The 15,051-nt window shown below is 41.0% G+C and overlaps 1 protein-coding gene and 1 pseudogene across 4 annotated transcripts in view; one reads left to right on the forward strand and one right to left on the reverse strand.

Annotated features, from left to right (window-relative positions):
* Positions 1-15,051, forward strand: part of tnfrsf21 (tumor necrosis factor receptor superfamily, member 21) — a 301,642-nt gene that overhangs the window by 252,332 nt on the left and 34,259 nt on the right. Inside the window, exons 6-7 of one of the 4 annotated variants that reach the window (XR_013493186.1) lie at positions 8,554-9,569; positions 13,593-14,767. The exons of 2 other annotated variants lie outside the window; for them this stretch is intronic. Coding sequence is in view for 1 of the 2 variants with exons in the window: in XM_078174119.1 (XP_078030245.1) it covers positions 13,593-13,621 (29 nt within the window). In the remaining variant the exon portion in view is untranslated. Of the gene's footprint in view, positions 1-8,553; positions 9,570-13,592; positions 14,768-15,051 lie in introns of those variants that run through there. One more of the 4 variants, XM_078174119.1, reaches the window with a different exon arrangement.
* Positions 5,703-8,302, reverse strand: LOC144466576 (uncharacterized; annotated as a pseudogene).

Raw genomic sequence — 15,051 nt, forward strand, 5'->3', positions numbered from 1 at the left:
ACCAGGCTAGACTGGTGGTGCTCCTGTGGTTGCTGTGACTCCATGCCCACAGAGGAAGAATGTCTGTGTTGCAACGAGTGGGACCTGTTGCCCAATATCCATGGTCTCGACGTGTCCTGGGATGATACAGAAACTACCAAACGCTGTGTAACTACGTTAGAGGATTTCCCCCCTCTGATCAATAGGACAGTGCTGGATACCTTTTTTCATGTGCCCAAAATAAATTGGAGGAGGCGGCCAAAACCACAGGGACTAAGTGGTCAACTATCCATCAAGTAAGTATAACTAATATGTCTTTATGCATGTAATACTGATACCTAGAATTGTCTCAGAGACACACGTTTACTGTTGCATACTTTGCCTTCGTATATATCGTACCCCGTTTTCTTCCGGCAACAAGCAAAGCTCTCGCGAGATGACGTCACACACAGCCGGGAGGAGGTGAAGGGTCAGGGAAACGCTTAGTATGCTATTTACAGAGTTAGCACTGGCGATCTGAACCTGTCAGTGGCGAAAAAAATCACTTTTAATGCGCAAACTTATACGGGACGCATTTGCCCCAATATCTACTTCGTGGCTGCCGGCTCCCTCAATACTGAACCAATTTTAAATGGTGTATGTACCTATGAATCATACGCACACATACACATGGGGAAATAGGGCCCAGGTTGAAAAATACCGAAGTTATCCTTTAACGGGAAAATAAAAGTGACAGATTTTAGAAATTGCACGTCCCTTTTCTTTAACCTCTCTAACTCCGCCAGGACGCCGACATCCTTGCTCCCCTCCTCCTCTGTTAAATGGTATCTCCCAGGTGCACTACGTCATCAAACCATGTGATGTTTGGTATTGCCGGATTCAGGAAGGTCTTGACTTTTCAAAAATAACATCATTTTTCTTTTATTTATTATGTATTTTGCACCAGTGTGACCTAAACACACAAAGTCCAAAATCGCAATGAGTAGTGACAAGTCATGTCATGCCGTTTTTCGACGGGAAAAGTTAAAGGATTACTCACGATTTTATGTGGAGCTGTTAGTGGGGACTTAGCTGGTTTATAAAGGTAAGAGTTACCCCTACCACTATTTTTGGCTGAAATATACAGTCTAGAAAGTGGGATCATAACTTTCACTTTCAGATGGCTTTATTCTGGTGATATTTTATGGTGTTTCTGTGTCAAAAACAACATCAGCTATCACAATCACCCCTGATTTCAGTAAGTTACAATGTTTGAAGCTGGCTGAGTGTTGTTTGATCACTGACAGAACTGTTTTTAAGCCAAGTGACCGACTTGTCTTTGGGAGCTCTGTCTGGATCTTTTCATGGAAAAACACTGTAGAATGGTCATACTTGGTGCAGTCTTCTTCAAGTTTGAAACGTGTGCTCAGATGAAGCAACAGACAGTTATTCATCCTGAAATACATTTTTTATTTTATTTTAGGCAAAATCTTCAATTTTTTACTGAGCTCAGAGGCCCATTAGTCTGTCTCTGTATCACCCAGAGTGTTTCTGACCCTTTCACAAGAAACTTTAGGGAGTTTTCTTTCTGACAAGACCTCATGCATGCATGTATTCAGAGTGGTTCAGAAGCTACAGTCATTTAATTTGGAGGTGGAGTTTAAAACACTTCTTAAGAAATGTGAATTCTTCTGTCCAGAAGGCCATTTTTCTTTTCATTGGATGGAAAAGGCATGACCTGTCCTACTCTATGTCTGATTGGCAGCAATGGCCGACTGAAGCCTCGTGAAGCATTTTCTTTATTTTTGGAGCCCACTAAATGGCGCTCTTGGTTCAAAAAGAGAGGTTCAAAGAATGGCAATTCAATGTGTTATCAACCTTTTGTTAATTAAATGAAATGCGAAATACAGGTGTACAGATTAACAAGGTGATTGTGCGGATATGATTTTAACAAAGTCTTTGGCGCATAGACACCAGAGGGAGATTATTTGAGATTGTGGGACATCTGAGCGGCAGCAAGAAGAATCTCACAATATGAAAAGGGCGAAGGCCCCTTCAAGAAAAGAACACAGCCTAAAATTACCCCCAAAGAATATTTACTTAAGGAGCTGCAGTGAGCAAGCCATGATAAATCAAACATAGTTAAATGATCTGCAAAGAGATAAGACACAAAATAAGCAAAACACAGAATTATAGATAACTTTTTTTTTAGACTGCTTGGCCTGCAAGGCTGAGGGCTCAATGCTGTGAATGTGATGCTGCTTGGCCTGCAAAGGCTGAGGGCTGAATGCTGTGAATGTGGTGCTGCTTAGCCTGCAAACGCTGAGGGCTGAATTCCATGAATGCAATGCTGCTTAGCCTGCGAAGGCTGAGGGTTCAATGCCATGAATGTAATGCTGCTTAGCCTGCGAAGGCTGAGGGTTCAATTCCATTAATGTGATGCTGCTTGGCCTGCAAAGGCTGAGGGTTCAGTTCCATTAATGCGATGCTGCTCAGTCTGCTTAAGTGGTGCAAGATGCCACATATGCTGTAAATTAGTTTAACCTGCAATGATTGATGAGGCCTGAATGATTTAGCCAGCTATGGTTACGACAAACAAAGTTTTTATTATCTTGAATGTGTACATGCCATATGAATGCCAACAAAATGAGAATGAATATTTGAATAAATTAGCTTTTATAAACTCTTTTGTTATTGACAACCACTCTGCATGTGTTTATGTGGTTGGTGACATGAATGCCAACCTCAGAAATAGGTGTGGTAGGTTCTCTAAACATATGCTACAATTTTGTGATGATAACAATCTTATACTATCCAGTCAATTGCTTTTACCTTCTGAAAGTTACTCCTATATAAGTGAGGCCTGGCATTCTACATCGTGGCTAGACCACTGCATTAGCACTGCTGAGGCTCATGCCACCCTGCAATCAATGGAGATAATGTATGATATGTCACTGTCAGATCATGTACCTTTTATTATGACTCTTGATGTGGATCGTCTCCCTGAGATGGCCCATGAGAGCGCTGGTGCCCATAAGGCTAAACTGGAGTGGCATAAACTCAGAAATGAGGACATTCTTACATATTATGGGAGAACTGATGTCCTTTTGGCTGATGTACACTTACCCAGATGTGCTATCATGTGTTCAGATGTAAACTGTAATGAAGTCTCTCATCGTGAAGACCTATGTGTTATGTATGATTGTATTGTGGCAGCTGTATTGGAGGCCAATAGACCATACTACACATACTCTCATAAGGCAAGCAATATTAAGCCAGGCTGGAACAGGTATGTTGCTGCATATCATGCAGAGGCCAAGGAGGCTTATAAAGCCTGGGTTCTGGCAGGCCGGCCTAGGCAAGGGCCTGTCTTGGATCTTAAAAAATTAACCAATGCTAAGTATAAATATGCTGTTCGCTATGTATGTAAAAATGAGCAGGTTCTCAGAGCTGACTCTATGGCAGAAAAACTCTTCAGTAATAATGTACAAGGTTTCTGGAAAGAGGTGAAATCTCTTAATATGTGCACTAGATCATTGCCTTGCACTTTAGAGGGTGTTTCTGGAACTGATAATATAGCCAACCTGTGGAAGCAACATTATTTTGAGTTATTTAATTGTGTTAAAAGTGATCCCTACATAGTTGGTACTATTGATAATAGTGATGCAGTTGGGATTACAACTAATGAAGTCTATCAGGCAATAACACAACTCGATAATGACAAAGCATGTGGCTCAGACCAAATCACTGCAGAACATCTAAAGTTTGCTAGCCCAAGGGTTGCTGCTCTCCTGGCCATCTGTTTCACTGGTCTCATGACCCACAGGCTGCTGCCAGATTCTATGTTGTCCGTCACTCTTGTCCCTGTCATCAAGGATAAAGCAGGCAAGATTGGGAGCATGGACAACTATAGGCCTATTGCACTAGCCAGTGTGGTTTCCAAGATTCTGGAAAAGATCCTGTTGGACCATCTATGTGAATTTGTATCCACCACACATAACCAATTTGGATATAAGTCTAAGCATGGTACGGACTTATGTATTTATGCTCTAAAAGAGGCCGTTGATCTGTACAGAAGACAAAACTCCTCAGTACTAATCAGCTTCATCGAAGCCTCGAAGGCTTTTGATCGAGTCAATCACAAAAAGTTGTTTCTTAAACTGAGTCAAAGGGGTGTGCCTAATAGCATCATAAGAATACTGGTGTACTGGTATGCTAACCAGAGCATGCAGGTTAGATGGGGCAACAGAGTTTCCGACTGCTTTTGTGTTAGTAATGGCGTCCGCCAGGGGGGGCTACTTTCTCCAGCCCTTTTTAACATCTACATGGATGATCTTTCTCATCAACTAGGCGCCTGTAGAACAGGCTGTGTAATTGGAAACACTCTTTTAAACTATCTCATGTATGCTGACGATTTGGCAATTTTCTCCCCCAGCAGTGCTGGATTGCAACAACTGCTCAATATATGTTCTGAGTATGGGATCAACCATGATATATTGTATAATGCCAGGAAGAGTATGGTTATGCTATGTCGAACTAAAGAGGATAGAGACCTTACATTTCCAATTTTTTATCTAACAGGACAAATGTTGAATGTCTGTACTAAAATAAAATACCTCAGCCATTTCATCACAGATCAATTAACTGATGATGATGATATTAATAGACAGTGCCGAGTCCTATATGCTCAGGCAAACATGTTGAGAAGGAAATTTAACATGTGTTCAGACCAAGTGAAGATCTGTCTCTTTAGGGCATATTGTACCCCGCTCTATACTGCCCCATTATGGTGTAAATTTAAGAAAGCGAGCATTCATAAGCTGCTGATTGCTTACAATGATTGCATGAGGATACTATTGAAACAGCCGAGATGGTGTAGTGCACGTGAGCTGTTCTGTAAGGTGAGAGTCAGCTCATTTCAGGCTTTGCTTAGACATCTGATGTACAAGTTTATCTGCAGACTGAATGTTTCTCAGAATGCCATCATTGCTCAGCTGGTTAGCCCTCATGTCAGTGATGTGAGATATCGGTCACCTTTGTGGAAACATTGGTATGATTGTCTTGTTTAGCACTGTTTTCTTTTTTCCTTCTTTCTATTCTTTTTGAATGTGTTTATTATTTTAAAAATCTCTTATGTCTAGGATATGTTGTTAATTGATTGAGTGATCTGTTTTTTTTGTATTGAGTGTTGTATGTTTTTTAGTATGGACCTTGAGTCTGATAATAATAATAAACTGAAACTGAAAAACTGAATATGTTTAAAGTATATATTAATATCTGATAGTATACATATGTCACAATAATCACATGTGTATAATAACAGTAGAAGTATGACTAATGATAACAGCAGCAGCAGGAGGCATCTAGCAGGACCACGGCAGCAGCACAACCACACATGTCACACTATCCAGGCACTGCTGCGATACGAGTTAACCTGCGAGACAGTGGAGCACAAAGGCTCCGGAGAAGAAGCCGAGTTAGTGACATGCAGTACAGCTGAGTTAGCAAGATGCAGTAACAGGACATGAGAGAGAGAGAGAGAAGGAGAGAAGGTGACTGGTGTATTATAGGAGGTCCCCCGGCAGACTAGGCCTAAGTCAGCCTAACTAGGGGCTGGTACAAGCCAAGCCTGAGCCGGCCCTAACTATAAGCTTTATCAAAGAGGAGTCTTAATTGAAGATTCCACAGGAGAGGAGCCTGATAACTGAAGGCTCTGGCTCCTGATCTACTTTTGGTAACTTTAGGGACCACAGGTAACCCTGCATTCTCAGAGCGCAGTGTTCTGGTGGGATAATAGGGCACTATGAGCTCTCTAAGATATGATGGATCCTGACCATTTAGAGCTTTGTAAGTTAACAGTAGGATTTTAAATTCAATTCTGGATTTTACAGGGAGTCAGTGCAGAGAAGCTAAAACAGGAGAAATATGATTTTGTTTCTTAGTTCCTGTTAGTACAAGTGCTGCTGTATTCTGAATTAGCTGGAGAGTTTTTAAAGACTTATTAGAGCTACCTGATAATAGGGAGTTACAGTAATCCAGTCTAGAGGTAACAAAGCGTGGACCAATTTCTCTGCATCTTTTCGGGTCAGGATGGGCCTAATTTTCACAATATTAGGTAGATGAAAAAATGCAGTCCGTGAGATTTGTTTTAAGTGAGAATTAAAAGACAAGTCTTGGTCAAATATTACTCTGAGGTTTCTTACGGTAGTCCCATTTCTTTCCATGGAAATTAAGATTTAAAGAAGAGCTTGGTTGCATTTCAAAAACATGAGAGACTGCAGCATTCTGTGACCTAAACGTGCACGGTGGGGTCTCATTATGATGCCTCCTCTACTAAAAACCCTCTCAACTGGTGCAGAGGATGCAGGAACTGACAGCACCTTCAGTGCCAAGTTGTGGAGTTGTGGGAATCTGTCATGGTTTTTGTACCAGAAGACAAGTGCATTGTCAGTGTCAGTGTCCTGTATGGCATCAAAGTATTTGTTGTTCTCAACCTCAGAGATCAAAGTGTCTGAAAAATACAAGCAAATGAAAGAAAATTACTGAATTAGATAGAAAGACACATAGTGATACAGTGTCAGCAGGTATGGAATACTTAACTGCTCTAACAATATGTTTAGAACAAGCATATTCCCTAAAGGTGAAATACAAAGACGGTATCAGAGTTTTACAATATGAAATTAAAACCTAATAAATTCCACTACAAGACTAATTAATTTTTCTTTCGATGTAAAATGTATGTGTGTATGCCTGTCAGTGTTTTCTTCAGATCATCTCTGAACTTCTTGATTGATGTTGCATTTTGCCCATTTGTAACATCCAGATCCACCCTTTTTTTAATCCAAACTGTGGGTCAAGCATTGTAGCCAAAAAGTACACATTGTGGCTGAAAGATTCCTCTTCCCCACCGTCTTTGGTCATGTTTGTTTTGGCAAAGATTCCACTGAATCTTCTCATCAGAGACTGATGAGGCCTTTACTATTGGCTGACACTGTATTCGTGTCTCCTCCATCTTCACAAGATGTGTATACAAGTCCAGAACAGTGGGAACCACCATGCTAATGGTAACTGATTTCCCTCCCTCTGTCAGGTCTGTTGCCTCCAAGAATGGTGCGAAAATTGATGTCAATTCCTTAAGCTGGTTCCACTCACAAGTGCAGAATACCACTTGCTGCACTTGTTTGAAAGTGCTGTTCCAGCGAGTGTTGTTTCCAGTTGGAATAGTATTAGTAGAGTCAAATGCAGCCTCAAACTTCTCTTTGAACTGTGAGCTGCTGTGTAACAGAGTTGAGAAGCGTGATGTTTTGGCAATGGCGTGAGAGATGGCTCTAACTTCCTTCATGCTGTCATTCACAACTAACTGCAGGGAGTGAACAAAACAAAAAATACATTTACCTGATGACCAGGGTAGCTCTGTGTCTTCCACAGGATTCATGTCCTCCCACAGGTACTGATCATCTAGATTTTCCTCCTCACTCTCGCTGTCATCTGACTGCTGTTGTGGCATGCGAACTTTAAAAGCACACTTCATGTTGGCAGCATTGTCTGTGACAATATAAGTTATCTTCTAAAAGATATCATACTCTTCTGTGATCTCCTCAAAGACAGAGGAAATTCGCTCTCCACTATGTTTGCCTGGGAAACGTCTACAGTTCAGCAAGTAGAATTCAAGGGCATAGCACTCCTTTGACTCATTGCACAAATGAGCTGTTACTCCAAGGAAGGAGCGCAGCCTGTGATCAGACCAGATGTCAATAGTTAAGGACACTGTTGATTTTTTTCTCCAGCTTCTCCAAAACAGTCTCCTTAACGTGCTTTACCAAAACTGGTATGTATTTCTCAGTAATTGTTCTTGAGATTGGTATGCACTTGTTTCTGGGCAAAGGATGGTATAGTTGGCTGTGTAGCATCTGCCTGTTGTCCTGCCTTGTAGTCCAGGAACCTGAAATTCAGGCTTAAATAAAATGATTAGATGAAACAAACACCAAGAGAAAATTCTCAGAAATAATGGTTTAAGTTGCCTTATTAATGTGCAATTTTCCCACTTGAAAAAATATTATTTCTCCACTTAAAAGTACACTAGATTCAAATATTTTCCCCATTTTTTCCAAAAAAAAAAAGGTTAGTAATGTAAAGTAATTTAATTTGCAGTTTACATTTAGTTAATTTATTTGTTTTTTTTAGTTTATTAACTTTGTTTGCCTTAAGATTTTAGGTGTAAGCCATGTTAGGCGTTTTGATGAAAACTCTGAACAGGAAACAATATATAAATTTATGTACATGTATCTATCTATCTTTCTATTAATAGATTTGTGCTTAATGCCAACACACCAGGAATCACTGCCATACTCAATATATTCACTTTTTCATAAAATGAAATTAAACATCACTTTTAATTACTGCTTTTAAACAATCTTTTAAACTTTATGCATTAGCATTACTCACCATGTTTTGTCTTGGATGAAGCTTTTTAACATTTTTATATTTTTTATCAAACAAATATTAAACTATTAAGCTGAAGAGTCTGTCACTCTACTTTGTGGTATTTTCTTTGGCTGCTGTTTCTCTAAATTATCTGCCATATACACATTTCAGATCGAGAGAGTAAAGATGGCCACGGCTGCGTGAGCGTCTGTTGCAGACTTCAGACTGCTCTTCCAATTTGGGCTAATAAAATTGCTCTGATCGTCCCATCCACACTGACAGATAAAAGTATATCGACTACGTTTTGATTTTTTTCCTCTACTACCAGCTGATGGTCCTTCCTGTGGAGTAATTTTTCTCGTGCAGAAAACAGTTTGCTCTGAGTCATGGCCAAGGTCAATCTTCAATCAATCTGGCAAGCCATTCAACAATTCAAAGTTGATATGACGGCTCATTTTGACAAAAAAATAGAGACCATGCAAGCTGGCCTAAACAATATTCAGGGATCATTATCTGCAATGAGTGATAACATATCAGAAATCCACCAGCGGGTGAGTGCCTATAAAGACAACATTGGTCAAACGTTCTATCATCGTTCGATCTGTCAAAACATGTGCAAGCTTTGGAAAAAGAGAATGCCTACCTGAAGGATAAAGCTGAGGAAGCTGAGAACAGAAGTTGGTCCTCTAACCTCCATCTCATCAGTGTTTCAGAACATAAGGAAGGTAGAGATGTGATCGCCTCTATGAACCAGCTGATCCCTCAACTTCTCGGTAAGGACAACTTTCCTATGGCACTGGTCATTGAAAGAACTCATCGCTCTCCCACCTTCAGCTCCAACACCAGCTCGGCTTCTCCACGACCCATCCTGTTTAAGTTTCCTCACTTCCAGGACAAAGTGAAGGTTTTACGCCTGGCCAGGGAGAAAGGGGAGCTCATCTACATGGGCGCTCGTGTCCACATATATCCGGATGTCAGCGCTGGTTTGGTGAAGAAATGTAGACAGTTTGAAGTTGTCAGAAAATTTCTCCATGCCGCCAACATGAAGTACTTTGTGCTATATCCTGCCAAGCTGAGAGTGATGGTGGAGGGAAAACCAAAAGTGTTCAGCTCTCCTGAAGAAGCAGAGTACTTCTTCAGACACCTCTCCTCCCCATCCGCATCCTCCTCTTCCCCTGGATAAAGTCGTGAGTAGTCTATCTCGTAAAGTTGTCAGCCTCGCAATTTTTTTGGTTTTGCTTTTTCTCATTTAATTTTTTTTATTATTAACTAATAATGACTTTAAAGAACTTTATTTTGGTTAAACTACTGCACGGAGTCATGAATGAGTCTAGGACCCATGATTGTTTATGAGGGGCCGTACAAGCCATAATTCATTCTGGCCCTCTCAATCACATACATTCTCCTTACACATACATATATTTTCTCTCTCACACACATACATTCTCCTTTCACATACATATGTTTTCTCTCTCACACACATACATTCTCCTTTCACATACATATATTTTCACTCTTCTTTCACATATATTTTCACTCTCACACACATACATTCTCCTTTCAAATACATATATTTTCACTCTTCTTTCACATATATTTTCACTCTCACACACATACATTCTCCTTTCAAATACATATATTTTCACTCTTCTTTTACATACATATATTTTCACTCTCACATACACTGAACAAAAATATAAACGCAACACTTTTGTTTTTGCTCCCATTTTTCATGGACTGAACTCAAAGAAAACTCTAAAACTTTTTCTACATACACAAAAGACCATTTCCCCTCAAATACTGTTCACAAATCTGTCTAAATCTGTGTTAGTGAGCACTTCTCCTTTGCCGAGATATTCCATCCCACCTCACAGGTGTGTCATATCAGGATGCTGATTAGACAGCATGATTATTGCACAGGTGTGCCTTAGGCTGGCCACAATAAAATTATAAACACGGTATTTTCTCCTCACGTTCCTCAGTGCGAGCTGTAATTTTATTTTGAAAATTGGCCTCTTTTCTGTGTCTGACTTCCTGTTTGGTACGATCCGCTCTATCTAGCTTGACAGAAGCGCTCGCGGCTCGCATCAAAAATAGACCAGACGCCAAACTGAAGCGCTGCCTCCACGGGCACTCCGCTCTGCTCAGTGGCCTGTGTGGACAGTCAGATAGGTTAACATAGGCGCCAATTGAAAACTGCCTCCGCTGCTGGGCGCTGTGCTTCGGTTCCGCGTCCGGTGTGTCCAAGGCGTTATGTCAACAGCGCTACATGAAGCAGATGAATGACTTTTTCTCTGCAGTGTGAAAATGGCAGCCACTTAAACCACTGACTGTGCACTCTGCTGCCAAGTGGGCAGGGGTGGTAATTGCAACCAGTCAAAATGACCGACAGCCTTCAGATTTTCCGGTCATTGTTGTAAAAACACGGTCAATGACTGAGAATATCCGGTTAACGCGACCCCTGTATTAGACATTTTTTTAACAATGTCTTATAATGTATTGAACAACTGCATGGAGAAACTACAGATTGTTTTGTTCATGAAAGGCTGTATGGAGAACTTCGTGATCACATTCAAACCTTATCTGGATTTCTGTCAATCTCAAGATTTGTTGAAGATTCAAGAAATAGAGAAGCAGTCAATACATTAGAGTCCTTGTATGGATGTCTTCAGTGTTTGCTGACTGCTCATGAAACCAGACAAAGAACCAGGGCTGACGACAGTTATGCTCTGTTGCCTCCACCTGTCATGACTGGACATCAAGGCAGACCTAGATACAGCATTTAGTATCCCTTGGAATGAACTGGCAAAGCATTGCAACATGCTTGGGGGTCAGCTGTCGGACTCTCTACAGGCACAGACAGCGGCTTGGTGTTCAGCCACTAACATATGCAACACTATCAAATGACAACCTGAACAGAGTTGTTGGTGAAATTATTCAGTATACCACAAATGCAGGTGAACGTTATGTGCATGGGAGCTTGAGGTCACGTGGACTACGTATTCAAAGGTGGCGTGTTAGACAGAGTCTGCAAGAAATTGACCCTATTGCACGGTCCTTCAGAAGACGCCATGCAATACGTCAACAAGTTTACAGTGTTGCAACCCCTAATCAATTATGGTGAGTAAATTCCCAACAATACAACTTAGCGTAAATCAAGTAGCACAAAGTCACTATCAGTTTAGGGGCGCCGGTGGCTTAGTGGTAGAGCAGGCGCCCCATGTACAAGGCTGCAACCGCAGTGGCACGGGATCGACTCCAGCCTGTGGCCCCTTGCTGCATGTCTCTCCCTCTCTCTCTTCCCCGTTCACACTTCACTATCCTATCAATTAAAGGCAAAAAATGCCCATATAAATATCTTTAAAAAAAAAGTCAGTATCAGTTTCTTACAATCCACTTGGACGTGGTGCAAGAAGTACCTAATTTGAATGAAAATAAGTGTAAAAACACTTGATTACAAGTATAAGTCATATATCAAAAGTAAAATAGCTCATTATTAAGAATTTTCTTTTAGTATTTAATTATTCATGTATAACCTTGGCCTTGTTATACTTTGCCCCAGTGGTGGAAAGTAACTACCAGTAAGTATATTTACTAAACTTTGAGGTACTTGTATTTCACTTCAGTGTTTCATTGAATGCTACTTTATACTTCCACTCCATTACATTTCAGAGGGAAATATTGTACTTTCTACTCCACTACATTTATTTGACAGATTTAGTTCCTTTTCAGAAACATATTGACACAATTGATAATATAACAAGCTTTTAAAATACAACACATTGTTAAATGAAATTGAACACTAAGGGCTCTATTTTCCTGGCGCAGTGCAGGTGGCGCAGGGTGGTGAACCCCGTGCAGAGCTAGTTTCGAGTAGCGCAACCCGAGGCGCGCTCAGTTTGGCAGTTTGGCAGACTGAGGTGCGCTGAGATGGGTGTGGCGGCGCAGCAGGGGGAGGTGTCGCAGTGACAGTTTCGTGCCAAAAGGCTTCGCCGAAGGTGTGCTAAAAGCTCGCCAGCTGAAACCAGGTCTACTGTCAGCGCAAGGGGAGCGCAGCCGGTGTAAGCCGAAGTTTGGCTGACCGGCGGACAGTGTGCACACGTCACCAAAACCTCACAGGCAGGTTTCCAGAATATCAGGCACATTAACAATGCAATAAATAGCCACAAAACCACTATTCAATGCAACTATCTGCAATCAGCACGTAAATGTATCTCTATATCGACTGTCCCGTCACATCTGCTGTCAGATCAAAGGGGATTGGCACCATTTGGCACGCGTAATGGAAACCGAACCTGATTTGATTAACACAGCTTGCAAACTAATGAGTTCACATCCCTCTCAGCCAACCACAAACAGCCATAGCATCAGATAGGGAGTATATATTCAGCATCTGTCATCTTAGAAAAGCCAAAAGAAAAGAAACAGAGTGAGACTGCGAGAGAGAAAGAGAGAAAGAGAGAGCGCACGTGCGCACGTGCGCACGAGAGAAACGCAACATAAATTTACAATTGTGGTGACCTCCTACCAGGCTACCTTTGCATCATCAGCCCGTGGAGATCTGCTCGCAGTTCCGTATATTCGGACACTGCAAGCTTGGACCTCCCGGACCAAAATATCAGTTTCCTCCTGGGAGGAGTTTGGCCATCTGACGCTGCTGCTCTCTTCTGCCATGGCGAATTGAGTAAACTCTCATTACACCTTCGCGCGGCGCATTTAAGGGGCGAGGAGAGGGGCTCATTTGATTGGTGTGATGTGTGTAAAACCCACTCAATGCCTTCTCTCCTCCCTCTTTCCGACTTGCGCCGGTAGGAGGTACGGAGGTGGGATAGAGGAGTAGCTGCGCCAGGGCACACGGTGTGCCAAACTTACAAAGTCCGCCTGGCCACACCCAGTTGGCAAAGCGCAGGTGCGCTGCGCCCCCGCTGCGAAACTAGAGCCCTAATGCTTCACTATTAGTAATCTAATGATGTCATATATAATAATTTATCAGTCAGAGGAACCAAACACTACTTTTACTGCAATACTTTAACTACAGCAAGCTCACAATACTTATATACTTTTACTTAAAATCTTTCATGCAGGACTTTTATTTAAAATTGAGTATTTTTACATTGCTGTATTTGTACTTTTACTTGAGTAAACGATCTGAATACTTCTTACACCACTGTTTTTTCCACACAATTTACTATGATTTCAATTTCTCTCAGGCACATCGACGGAAACCACAAACTTGTGAGGTGGAGGATGGTGTTCCATGGCTGTGTCGATGGTTTCAGTCGAACCATCATCTACCTTGCTTGTCTAGACAACAACAGAGCCTCTAGTGTTTTGTCTCTATTCATTGCTGATGTTCAGAACTTTGGAATACCGTCCAGGGTTAGATGCGATCATGGAATGGAAAACACTGGTGTTGCCTGTTTCATGCTCTACAGGAGAGGACTGAACAGACGTAATATTATTACTGGCAGGTCAGTGCATAATCAAAGAATTGAAAGATTGTGGGCAGAGCTAAATTGAGTAGTGTCATTTCATTTTGTTAATCTTTTCAACTTTATGGAGGAGCACAATGTTTTAGATTCACTTAATGAGCTCCATTTATTTTGTCTTCATTATATTTATTTGCCACAAATTCAGAGAGCTGCCACTGAATTTCAGAACCACTGGAATAACCATGGACTTTCAACACAAGGGGGGCTAACTCCTCTCCAGTTGTGGCAAAGGGGCATAGTCAACAATGCAGGAATACATAACCCAAGTATGAATGGTATTTGTGACATATACAGTGGCTTTGGTATTGATGCTAACAGATCGCTTTCAGAGTTATCGACAAATAATGTTGTTGTTCCATCAATTAACATTTCCATCAGTGACACACATATGCAGTTCAGCAGACTTTTGATCCATTTGAAGATGATGGAAATCATGGTATTGATTTGTTTTGCAACCTTGCATTTTCTTCAAGAGAGGCATTCCTAAAATCATAGCCGTATTGAGTACATTAAAGGAAACAAAACCCCTCAGATATTTCTGATTTGAAAAATAAGAGCACATTAACAAAAATAGAAACGGTCCACACAGGATATTTACTTCCTGTAGTTGTGTAATGGAAATCAAAACACACTACCAATCTTTGTACAGCATTACACCTAAAAATATTTTTAAGTTCATTGTTGCCATTTCTTTCATTTTGTGGATCTTTGCTGTGTATGGGATGTTAAGACCTTTATTACTGTTATTCTGAGCTCAAACCTCTGTTTACATTTTGCAGCCATGTTTCTTGAAATGTTCAAAGAAATTGTTACCCAAAAATTATGGAACTTGTGTGAAACCACATTTTGAAGCTTTTGGCTCTGGAGAACTCAATAAATTGACTGAACTGTTACGTATTTTAACATGTCGTCCTTTGTTGAATAAAATGACTAAAACTAACATCAACATTAATACAGTATCATTGGAATCTGTGAGACAAGGAGCATTTTTGGCAAGATGGCACCTCTAGTGCGGACGCCTGTTACAGCAGCTCCTGCTGACCGCCGAGCTTTTCTCTCTCTTTTCTTTTTAACTTTCTCACTTTGAGTTTTTTTTTTTAAGTTTGGCTAGCTAGCACTTATGTTTTGCTTTGTTATGGAGACGAAGACCACTCTCTTTATAGCGGTTTTTCTCCGT

This window comes from Epinephelus lanceolatus, chromosome 13 (genome assembly GCF_041903045.1).
Source record: "Epinephelus lanceolatus isolate andai-2023 chromosome 13, ASM4190304v1, whole genome shotgun sequence".
Taxonomy (NCBI): Eukaryota; Metazoa; Chordata; class Actinopteri; order Perciformes; family Serranidae; genus Epinephelus; species Epinephelus lanceolatus.